Source organism: Melospiza georgiana, chromosome 1 (assembly GCF_028018845.1).
Source record: "Melospiza georgiana isolate bMelGeo1 chromosome 1, bMelGeo1.pri, whole genome shotgun sequence".
NCBI lineage: Eukaryota > Metazoa > Chordata > Aves > Passeriformes > Passerellidae > Melospiza > Melospiza georgiana.
Genome location: NC_080430.1, coordinates 136084530 through 136097346, shown reverse-complemented (window position 1 = coordinate 136097346; position 12817 = coordinate 136084530). Strand labels below are relative to the sequence as shown.

At 33.3% G+C, this 12817-nt stretch overlaps 1 protein-coding gene across 1 annotated transcript in view; it reads right to left on the bottom strand.

Annotated features, from left to right (window-relative positions):
* The window catches only part of MMP16 (matrix metallopeptidase 16), a 163334-nt gene that overhangs the window by 60959 nt on the left and 89558 nt on the right, over positions 1–12817 (bottom strand). The window contains exons 3-4 of the mRNA XM_058032294.1: positions 10514–10636; positions 1704–2008 (exon numbers count right to left, since the gene is read on the bottom strand). Coding sequence (XP_057888277.1) covers positions 1704–2008; positions 10514–10636 — 428 coding nt within the window. The remainder of the gene's footprint in view (positions 1–1703; positions 2009–10513; positions 10637–12817) is intronic.

The window sequence follows — 12817 nt, the reverse complement described above, 5'->3', positions numbered from 1 at the left end:
TTCTACAAAACACAAACCCCAAAAGCCCTATAAAGAAATAAGTTCCATTAGGCAATATGAAAATTGCTTAAGTTAAAGAAGAATGAGACAGCCAGAAGTTCATTCACTTTCACACAAGGTGTGGAACTGCTCCAAAAGAGTTATCCCAATTAAACTGACATCCTGACTTCAACTTACACATGCCTGTAGATTTTCCTGAATGCTTCAAACAAGAGCTCCAAAACCACTGAACACTATGTGCAGTGCTGGTCTCTAACCAACATAAAAACCAGACACACAAAATCACCTTCATTTACCCTCACAGTGCTATGTCTGACTATGTACCCAAACTGCACAAACAGAGGACTCCCACCAGTGCTCCTTTGAGCTAAACGTGTGAAGAAGGCAAATACGAGCTGTGCAATACCACAGTTTTTTTGCTCCAGTAAGAATTTAGGGCTTGTTTCACAAAAATGAAGCATCTTGAACACATTGCACAACTGAGGGCTTTTACAGTACCTTACACATCTCTTGCTTCAATTGACTCCAGCAGAGCAGAAGTATTGCACCAATGAAATAGTCACAACACCATATTTATACTCCTAAAATGCTAAATTAAGGTTTTGTTGCAGACCCCAGGCTACAAATACTGCAACATAAAAAGCTCTGAGTTTTTCTTGGAGGATCTCAGGTGAGAAGGGGAAAGAAAAGGAATTAGATAAAGCCTCTCATTATTCATAAATTCAGTGTAGCATTGAAATACAACAGTTTTCCACTTCTTGCCATCTCTATAGTCTTTTGAATGCCAGAAACATCCTATTTGTGTGTCTCTGAAGACGTCTCAAACTTCATGTAACTGGCTTAGAGGGATCTACTAGGACAACTGAAGCTGCTTGGAAACAAAACCTGCCACAGCATCAAACACAGTATATGTCTACAGAAAATCTCTTCTTTGATACTGTTTTGGAGAGATGCAAAATTAGACTTAGCTTTTAATCAGCATTCACAGATAATAACAGTAATTTAGTCACATCACCTTAGAGCTTGGCAATGGCCAGATTTTAGTCATGAAGAATAAAGGGTATATTTAGTCTTTATTTGGTAAATGATAGGTGTGCAAACTGCACTGTGCAGTCATTCATTTGACTGTGGGGAATGTACAACTTAATTAGATTTGACATGTTAAAATCAACAATTCCAAAAGACATTCAAAAGTTTTTGGGAAACACCAATTCCGCTCTTGGAATGGCATCTTTAAGATTTGCCTTTAAATCCTGCCCTTGCATCATCAAAGATGCAAACTGAAGACTAGGTTTTATGTCCATTAGTATCCACAGAATTGGTGGATAGCTGAAGTAGTTCTTACATCACTGTTAAAGATTCCACATTTCCCCTAAAGCTAAGTAAGTTTGACATGTTAAAATATGCAAAACTAAAGTAGTTTAGGTAAATATTCACCAGTACAATGTTTGAATGATCATGAAGTTTCCTAATAAGAATTCAATGTTTTTCAAGCAAAACATGTTTTCATACTGTATTACAATCAGGCAGATACTTTTCGCCTTGGATTCAAAGAGACAGATCAACCAAATATATTTCTAAAGTAATGTTAACCAAGGAAAGAAAACCACGTGACTTTAGGAACAGGGGAACAGGGAAGTAGTTCTATTAGCTGAAAATTCATGCCACTCATCTATTTTGTTTAAAATTAAATCTTCTCTTACCATCATGATTGGGGTTTCCCAAAGTCCATGGCTCATCTGAGTCAAAATGAGTGTCTCCCCCAATTCCTGGGCCAGGAAAATATGCATGAGCTAAAAATCCTCCTTCCCCATCAAACGGAGAACTGTCTCCATGAAAACCTGATGCAAAAATGATTGTAATATCCACGTCTCTTTTGCCATTTTCTAATTCAATGTAAGGAACTTCTTCAAATGTTAGAGGGGTTACATTCTGCCACACATCGAAGGCACGGCGAATGGCTTTACGGGTTTCAGCATCACCTACTTTTGGAGTGACGTTCTTTATGCTGAAAGAAACAGAGAAACATTACACAGATTAAATTCAACAGAGTGGTAAGTGACACTGCTAATATCCATTTCCCCCTAATTATTCTATGCTCGGTGCCTTTAATAAGACATGCTATACAGGCATTATATACTTTAGGAAGAGTAGTTTTAAACAAGCTGGTGCAAAATAATGGTGTCGATTTGTATAGTCCTTTAAGATAGAACTTATTATGTTAGCTGGCTTACTCCCAGCAGTACAAAAAGTCTTATACTTAGAAGATTTAAAATATATTAAAATGAAAAATTCTTAACAGTAGGATAACCAGATTAATCAACCACTGACTGTTTACCTCCTGGACCACAATTAGAATCCATCAGAGCTAAAGAATGTCATGTTCTTTCTGATCAAAAGAAAAATGTTTTTAGTGAAATGAAATTTTTACTTATTTGTGAGTTCATTTACAAAAGCAGAACTCCATACTGTGACCACCAACCAGTATTCACAAAGCCTAGTTGCATTTGCAACTGGATAAATTCCTTATCAGAAACAAAGCCTTTTGACTTCAGTACAGGCTAAGATGTACTTTGATGATCTGATTACATCTGTAAATCTTGCATAACACTGCAGAATCCATCAGAGAAATAATTTTATAGAAGACAATTATGTGCTAACTCAGGAATATATATTAAAGAGAAATTTCAGTCTTCACCACTTCTTCAAGTTACACATATATGAAAAGGCAAAAAAATATAAGAATTGAAGATTACTCTCATAGTTAGTAAATTATAGTGAAAATATCTTTAAAAAAATCTTTATTTTCATTATTGAATTCAAGAAATGAATGTCAATAATCAATTTAAGACCTTTCCAATTTTCTGCATCATTTCTACTGGATTCATATGGGCAGCAAAAACTCTTTAAGGTTTGTGTCTTCTCTGAAACTGCTGCAATAAGATTTTCTTTGTTCATTTGACATGTGCTTGACTGAACATCCAGCACAAATTTCAGAAATTACATAATTCTAGAGTATATGTAATATTTTTGCCAGTTTACACAGCATGGGACATTAAAGGAGAACAAATATACTTTTATGAATAAACTTTGAATGATTGATTTGTTTGGTACATTAAATATGCTTGATTATATTGTATTTATCTTTATATAAATGGAAACAAATCTTTCAAGCGTAATTTTATAGATTTTACTTCATATATACATTTTGTTCATACCTTTATGTAGAAAACATAAAGATACATATTTGGACTTCCACTCAAAATTATTTGAATGTATTGAGTCCAATAGTGCTATCTAACCAAAGCATAATTTTTTAACTGATATGTATGTTCCAAAGAGATATCAAGAGAAATCATAAGACAATACATTGTAGAGAATCCACTGTTTTCCTTAATCTTTTGTTCCAAAGGTGATTTAACCAATCAATTCATAATTGTACCTATTCTATTAATTGCCTGGCTTATATTATTGGTTCTCATTCTATTTTTCTTTGTCACATACATGAGCTTCAAAATTTTCCCCCTATACACAAAGACATTTAAAAGACATTTCTGCACTGCAAAGCCATTATCTTTTTGTTGTCTCTAAGCAATCAAAATTTTGAACTCTTTAAATCTCAGGTTATAACATATTTTCTCCAGTCAAATGAATATTTTCTAGTGATTTTTATTCAACTTAACCAATTTCTAATTCTCTTTTAAAACTGGCTCTGTCAGACCTAAAAAGTACTGCAGTACTGATCTTGCTGTCAGAGAGAAAATACCCTCTGATCTGTAGGCATGACCTTACTCTACATGATGTAAATGTCATGTGATTTAAAGTGTTTCTATCATGCCCTTTCATAATTATTTGGTCATCAGTAAATTTATGGTCAGTGTTGCATTGCATTTTTTGTGATTAAAAACATATTGGACACACTGTACCAACAATCAGCCCTTGCAGAACCCCTCTCTGAAAGCTCCTGCCTTTGAGACTTAGGTTTTTTTGAGATGCTTTAATTAGCAAGTTCATAAAATGCCATCTGTGCCCCCTGAGAAAGTACAGCATTTTGGAACGTGTCCTGTGACACAAAATCAAAACCACATCACAGTGGCACACTTATACTGCCACCACCAAAGACTTTCCTGTTGCTATGCTAAGAATATCCCTTACAAAGGTGGCAGATGTGCTCCCAGTCAGTCCTGCTGTGTGCTTCCTAAGGCACGTGAATTGCCTGAAGCAGAGCTCTGTGAAGGACTAGAGCCTCTGCTATTTGCCATGTATAAGAAATATGGCAAATGAATCAACAGGCTCCCATGGAAAATAGAGCATGTCTAGAAAAACTGAAATATTGATATAGAAAAAGTTCATCTGAAATAAACAAACAGCTAAGGCTTTGGGGGTTTTTTATCTATTTGTTTCCTTGTTAGACTTTTTGGTTGGTTTTTTTTTTGGTATTTAGGAATCTTAGTAATTAGTCAAAGTCCCATTTTGGTATTAAGTAAACAGAAGGACCTTCTGCTATTATATGTGAAATGAGGAAATGGATAAAAATGGATTGGAATTTTGTATTAGTGTTAACTTGAGTAGTGATTAGTCTGAAAGGGTTTGACTCAAATATTAAAACTTATGATTTTACATTTTCTTGCTTTTCCAGCACATTGAATTAAGTTTAAATCAGATTACAAATGAGGAATTGAACCATTCGGCTAGTATCACACTCCCAAGCTAGAGTAGCCTACCTTTGATAGCAGATATTTTACATGGGACCAGCTATTGACTTATTTTTGAAATAGCATTCTACATCTCCAGATTCATTGTAAAGTAATATCTTTTTTTCAAAGCATATTTTCTGTACTAAAACCAGAGAGATTAAAACCAGAGTGTAGCTTGAAAGAGAAATTACATAAATCAGCAGTTATTCCTAGACAAGAGTATTTACAGGAAACAACTGTCCACTTTTAATGTGTTAAACACAATCCAGGTTCAATCCTAAAAGAGCTACACCAGCATTGAAATTGTCTTGCTGGGAACTTTGCTTAAAATAATTCACCAGTGCAGATATCTGAAACCGAAGTTATGTTACATTTATTCAATGTTGTTTACCATACAAACTCTAAGGGGGAATTACAATAAAATCAATCCATAAAGACAATCTGTCAATTAACAGAGATACTAGGATTCATCTTTTAGAAGTCTTCAGTTTAGACCTATGATTGCAATAGCAAATAATGTCTCACATGAAGCCTTTCCACAACTTAAATCCAGCAATCACCTGAAATAGTGGTAACTCCCACAGGAATAAAACAAAAAAGACAGGAATTTGTTATCTTACACTCACCATGTCCAGATAATGGAACTCAAATAGAAGTAAGTGTAGGATGCAACAACGCAGAACCACTCTTATTGCAAATGTGAAAGTATAGCAAGACAAAGCCCTTCATAATAAAAATCCATCTTTTTTCAAAGTATTGCTTTCCTAGCCTCAATGTCTAGTGATCGTTTCAAAGCAAAGTTCAAATGAGAGAAAGATCCAAAGCTGACCTTGACCATACTGGCAGTGCAACTTTACAAAGAGGTTAAAGATCCTATAATTAACAAATAAAAGGCAATTTATAAGATGAAACATTTATTTTCATGCCTTTTTTCCTGAACTAATAAACTGAGTGGTACTTTTTATAAATTTTGAGAGCTGTTATTTTTAGACAACCACAGCCATGTATCAATCGATTATGCTTTTTTGTGGTTATCATTGGTTTCGCATGATTTTCAACCTGATAGTTGCATCAAGCATTATAACTTTAAAATACATGTCTTCCACAAGAACAATTAGATTTTATCACTGATATGCACTTTTCACATTCATGTACTATTTCTACAGCTGCCTGAAGAGTCTTATTTTGAGAGTGTTATTCTAGAATCCTGAGTCCTATTGATTTCAGAAAAGCTTTGGGTTTTCCTTCCCTTCCCACTCCTTTCCCAGAATATCCTAAAAGAAAAACTATACATGTTTTACTGACATATTTTTGGCTGCATCAGCTTCAGGAGCCTTGCAAGATTGTCAGGATATACCTCACTTGACTGTGTAAAATAAGTAATTTGAAATTTAAGTAGATGAAAGAGCAGGAGTTTCAACTGAGTAGGTAAAAAGATGCAGTCAATAATCTGTTTGAAGTAAGCTAGTTAAGATCTGTTCCTGATATGAAACTGTTTAAATAAAATGAATTGAAACATACATTAAATTTGAATAAGTTGTTCACACAACCTTTTTATTGTCATTGATGTAAATCAAACCTAAAATGAAGCAAAACTTTGGAGGTTTGTTTGTTGCTTTCATGATATTTTGGGTTGGTGGGTTGGTTTGGTTTTTTTGGTTGCTTGGTTGGTTGTTAATCACACTATAACTTTTATTGAAAGCAATAAACTACCTCTGGCCAGAAACATATTTCACTTTGCACCATAATTTCTCTAGAAATTGGTTTCTATGGAGTTGCTTCACTAATCCCTCATTCATGTAAGGTTTTTAGCTTCAACTTTTTTCCAGTTTCAGTTTGCTGACTCTTTGTAGCTATAGACTAAGAGTGCTATCTTGGTTCACATAGCTCTTGTTCACATTGATTAAACCTAATCCAGAATTACGAATTACTACTTTTGATTTTCTGTGGGTTTGATTTTCAACCTACTGCTGCCATGATTGAAAGAACTTATAATTATCTTGTCTCTTCATTTTCATGGAAAACATTCTCCTGAACATTCAGTAAAAGAAGATGAAATGTGAATGAGATTTCTGAGACAAAACCCCAAGAATAGTAAAATACTTGACGGCCAAATGTCTTTATAGGAAAGCTATTTTAAGAAATCTGATGTCATAATATGCTACTAGGAAATCTAAAATCAATAGCATGCAACATAAACATGGAATGTGTTCTAAATATTACTTTTTATTAATACATTCAAAAATTTTGCTATGAATGCACAGTATTTTCAAAGTTTTTTCTTAATCCAGTATTTCCTTATTTTTTAGAGTGGATTTCAAATATCCAAAAAGAAATTCTCTCTCCATATTCTACACAATGTGGACCATTTAGACTATAGAAATTTCATAGTCTATTGCTAGCAAGCTAGATAAGACTTTTCATTGCCTACTGAAGCTCCCAGCTAGTATTCATTCTTTATCTGAACAGCATAAACTTAGACCTGTTCAAATCTTTCATTTTCTTTCAGAAATGAAATCTAGGATATATCTAATTTGTAAAAGAAAAATGACAGTTACCTGGGGCTTGACTCATTGTTCACTGAAGTCAAGAAAAAGATGAAATTATTTATAGTGGGTTTGGGATGAAGCTATTGACTATCTACAGCTAAGTTTCCTGCACCAATTAAATTATTACATATTGCTCATTGATTAAATTTGGTTTTTTTCCATACATAAGCAAGAAAAAACAAATCAGAATAGCTTTTCAATTATTATTTTATTTTAAATTGTTACAAGTTCTAACTCATGGTTATAAATCAAGACAAATCTTTTATTTGTACAGAATATTCTCCAATTTTACTTGCAAAAGTATTTTGCAGATAGAATAATCTGGACAGTTGAGAAATGACTGACTGTTGGAGTTCAAATTATTAATATTATGCACAGAATTCTGATGAGGAGTGTTTCATATTCAATATTTCTCTAAATTTGACATATAAACATTTATGCTCAATTTTTTAAAAGTGATAACTTTATTGTTTCACATTGTTGCTCCTTCTTTAAAGTACTAGATTATTTACTTTTCTAGCAAAATAGAAGGTGACTATATTTTTGAAAATCATATGTGCTTTCATAAATACCCCCTTAAATATTTTTTTTAAAAAATTTAATTTTTAAAAATCCATTCATAGCTTTCTTAAATTTCTTCTCTGATTCTGTACAATACTCAGAGATCATTGTGTAACCTCACACAGCCTAAAATACTAAGGAAAGATTAAGACTAAATCAATAAGATCTTTGTAGCTTTTTCTGTAATGGAGTCATAATTTTCTTGTACCCCAGATCTTCTCTTTCACCTCTACACTCTTCTGTCTGGTAAAAGTTTCAAATACTTTCTGTTTATTTGTAAAAGTGGTGTTATTCTACAGCATGCATACTAATAATGTTCACAGGGTTTATCAGCATGAACTATACCAGGCAGAAAAATACTGTAAACTGGGTAATTTCACCAGAAACAGAAATTCTAACAAACATCACACATTAGTTCAAATGAGAAGAAAGATGCATTCCCTGAAGGAGAGCAAGCATAATTAATGCAGCCCATTGCAGTCCATGCTGATGTTTCCAATGCTGGAAATCTGTATTTTGGTTCTGTATTTTCTGTCTGTAAACACATTACATTCTAAGAATAAATATCACCTAAGTCCAAAATTTAATATGTTGTGAAAAGGACATAATAAATGTTCAAAATGTAATATGGGGAAAAAATACATTATGAATGCAACTTCTAATTATAATTGTAATTTTAAGTGGCTTCTTTGAAACTCCATCTTGAATATTGCAGAACTGTTTCAGATGGAAAAACTACACATGGAAAATATGGAAATGTTCCAGGACAAGGAATGGTGGAGCTTGCTTTTGGGAGTATTTGTTGTATGGTTTTGGTTTTGGTTTCCAAAAAACTGTAAGCTGTAGCATGTAGTGAAAAGAAGGAGAAATTGCTCTTTGTGTGGAGGAATTTGTAAACTGGCTTAGCAAGCACACTTCAGACTGCAAGGTTCAACTGGCCAGGAAGGCACAGAAAGCAGCTGGAAACCTGCAGGTTATAAAGCGACTGAGGAGTGGCACAGAAAAATGGAGAAATGAAACTAGAGATATGACTACAATTTTAGGAAACAAAGCAGGTTAAAATGTCATTAATTTAACATGTCATAAGTCTGTAAGCAGGGAATTGGTGAGAAGTGTGAAAAGAATCTTTTTTTTTTTTTTTTTGGTCTTTTTTTTTTTGGTCTTTATTTGCTTTGGGTTATTTTCCAATTCAAAAAGATAATATAACTTTTTTTTATTCTAATCAAATTTATGGTTTCTATTTTAAATGTATTTTGTACTGTAATTCACTGCCAAAAATATTACAGAGTTATTCACTTCAAAGCTCTGTTCAACTGGAGGTCTTATCAAAGTGAGAGAGAGAGGAGGCAGGAGATAAAGAACTGCTATAAATTCTTCAAAGTGAGAAAGATTACTAGATAGTTGTCACTTAGTTTAATACTGCACACCTTCATTTGTTATTTGGATTAATGTCTTGGTTGACAGTCCAGAAGATATACAAGGGGTAGGATTTAGACTTTTGTAAAAAATCCTGTAATGAAATAGGGAATCAGACTCTGTAAAAATCATAGTGGTAGGAAAGCACACATACGAGTAGATGCCTCCTAAGTGTGCACACACTGCATTTAAATTCTAAAATGCAAATAGATATAAAGTGCTGTGGGTGGGCATTTTTATTCTAACCAACTATAAATTACATTTACATTAACAATAAAGGACTTCAGCCAAAGCAACATACCAACCCAAAATTGTCTATTGCTTGATGTTATATCAGAATGTAATGTCTTAAACTAGAATTCTCTAATTCAGTTATAAACCACAGTAGTGACATAGGGTTACTAATGAAGCTATATGTTCACCACAGTATGAAGAACAGTCCGTATGACAATTAAGGCTTTTGAGCTTTAATTCTTGCATGGGTTCATGAATAATGGCACCAGATAATGAATTTGAAAACTATTTTGTCCCCCAGAACTTACCCCTGTTAGATATTACAGGAATCCATGATGAGGCTGTGTAAATTTTCCAACAGTTTGTATTGGAATCCTTCGTTTGGTGACAGATTATGTACTTTATATTATATACATGATGACACTTTCTCTGGTTGACAGAGCTCTAGTGAGTAAATCTTGAAAGTTTCCATCTAACTTTCCCTTCAAGGCCTCAGTTTTGACAGCAGGCACACTGTGCTAACTATGTACCAGACTCAAGAGTTATACAGATGCACACACTCCTATGTCCATCATCACCTAGGCTGGAAATGGTTGGGTCACTGACTCGTCAAATTATAATCAAATTAATTGGTACTTAGAACAGACCCATAGGCACCTACATTTTGCACAGATTGACTCCTTTCAATACCCTATTTTACATATTTAAATTATAAATCTGAGTTTCATTACATACTCCTAGATTCAGAGCATTATTCCCTGAGCAGTTGCCAAGTTGAAAGGTAACCCTAAGGAAGTACTAGGTGTTTAATTTATGCTGTAAGCTTTGTAGAATTTACTGGCTACCAAATACATGCAATTTTAATCCAAGAAAAAAACTTGGTTCTTATGCAGCACATACATACTTATAGGACGTATCCATTGTAACACTTTAATATCGTGCAGTAATAATAAAATTCTCAAAGTATTGAAAAACATTCAGGAATTTATATTTACTTTAGGTGGAAGGTCACCACTGTTAGTGACATTTTTATGCCTGTAGGAATATCTTTGGTACCTGTAAGTGATATGTTTGTGTTGCCATTTCTGTCCTGTTAACGCGTAGCGTTTCCGACGAATGTTAAATTTGGAGCTACCTCTTGTTTGGTCAGGCACACCACATCGAGGTTTCTTCATCCAGCTGCAAGAAACAGCACCACACAGTTAAAGCAACATGGAAGAAAAATCATAGCCACTGCATCCCTAATAAAAACATGTAATTATCGGTATATATAATTTTATAGAACATAATAAACTAATAAATATAAAAGACTGTTGGCATTCTTTTAATTCAAGATACTGAAATTGCTACCTTTTTGATACTACCAAGTTCTTCCATCTTACTCTTTTTCCGCACAATGAGAAGTATCTCATTGCAACTGTAAACTCCTAATGGAGATACTTAACTCAGGAATTATTGCTTAAGAATATTTAATGTTCTGCACAAAATCAAGCTGAAAAATCTAAATCACATGCAATAAAAAAGATTATTTCAGTAGCACCAGATTTCCCAGATAGAGGCTGTATTTCTACAATGCTCTTCAGTATTTCATTGTTTACCAATATTAAAAAAATAATAAACTAGCCAGCATTTCAAACATATTATAAGATATCTAATTCAAAAGTATAATTTCCACAGCAATATCCTTGAACTGTTTCTCACTTGTAGTGTAAGGCACTATTCAGTTCAAAGAAAATACAGTTATAAAGTCATTATTTTATGAGTTGAATGGCTTCAGGACAATTTACTATCAGGAAGAGAGTAAGGCTAAAGTCTTTTACTGCGTAAGTAAAAGACAAATTTCCTCTGTTATTTTTTCCAGCTTAATGTATTTCTATCATGTCAAACAATTACTTATGTAAAAGCTATAGTTTTCCAATAGCATTTAACAGAACAGTAATCATACCCACATTGAGGCTTTCATGGACAAATTTCTCACCATTAAAATGGCATTGTTTTGTAAATAAATGTACATACAGCAGCTGTATATATGTGTGATTGGATGACAGGAAAGTAATTTCAAATGTCATCTCAGAAAGTGGATTCCCTTTAAAACATGCACAGGTAATAAAAAAACTCCAAAAAAGCAAACAGTCAATCATCAGCCTCACTTATTTTGATAAATGTATAAGAAGTAGTTTAAAAGTACAGCTATACTTCTAACACTTCATATATGCAGTAGCTTTGGGTATATAGAAAACTGTTTTCCAAAGGCACAAGTAGGTGTTAAGCTCACCAGCCTGTGGGAAAGTACAAAATTCTCTTGATAGTACCAAGCTGGGGCTGCATTCCACTTGCACAGATAAGACCCTACAAAAACTCTGATGTGAGAAAAATGTATTGAGTAGTACAGGTCAGGAACTAAAAACTCATGGATTTAACTGCCTTAACTGGAGATATCAAGTTTGCAATCACCTGTTTCTAATAAGAAACACAGAATGAATTATTCTAATTTCTAGTCAGAATACTTATGCGTGACACATAAAATATCTGATGTACAAGGAAAACAGTGTTATTTCCCTAGTGCCTGAAAAGACTGTATTGCAAAAATCTAAAAGCCCTTATTCCACCAGCATTTGCTGAAACACCCTGAAACTTTACTTCAGGTTCCTTTGATTTTTGAAATAAAATAACCATGCAACAAAGTAGACATTAGGGATTTTTGGGATTAAATATTACTGAAAAGTTTAATTTGCTCTAATAATGAAAGAAAATGAAGGAAAGAAGTAGACCTCTGTTACAGACCGAAGGGCAATAATATTCTTTTATTAAATTGATATGTTTACACTTCATGAGTTTGAAATTGGCTCAGACCTTCAAAAACTTTTAGACACATTGTTAGTAATACTTTTTAATAAGGGTATTATAAATTATGTTGTTGAAACTGAACACAGACAGTGCAGAAAAAGATGAAAACCTAACAAAGATTGGTGTTCTCGCCTTAAGGTGATATCCCTACATCAAGAGCAAGAAGCAAGGAATAAAGCAAAACCTATTAACTATTATGTTTTGTTAGAAACACTGCACAAAGATATTGTATCAAATGTACATATATCACTCATAGTTGTATCATTTCAAGGGCAATGACTTAAAAGTAATTGAATTACACTGAATTAGTCCTTTCCCTTCTCCAAAAAGTTTACATTACTTAGCTTAACTGATGGAGACATATTTTAATAACAGGGTTTGCTCACTAGCAAACTAGGAGCAGATAAGAGTAAATATTCTAAGTTCTGAATTTAAAAGTTCATCTTTAAAGCTACTGAAATAATTTTTCAAGCCAAAAGATTCAATAATCTTACAGAAAATCTTGTTAATGCA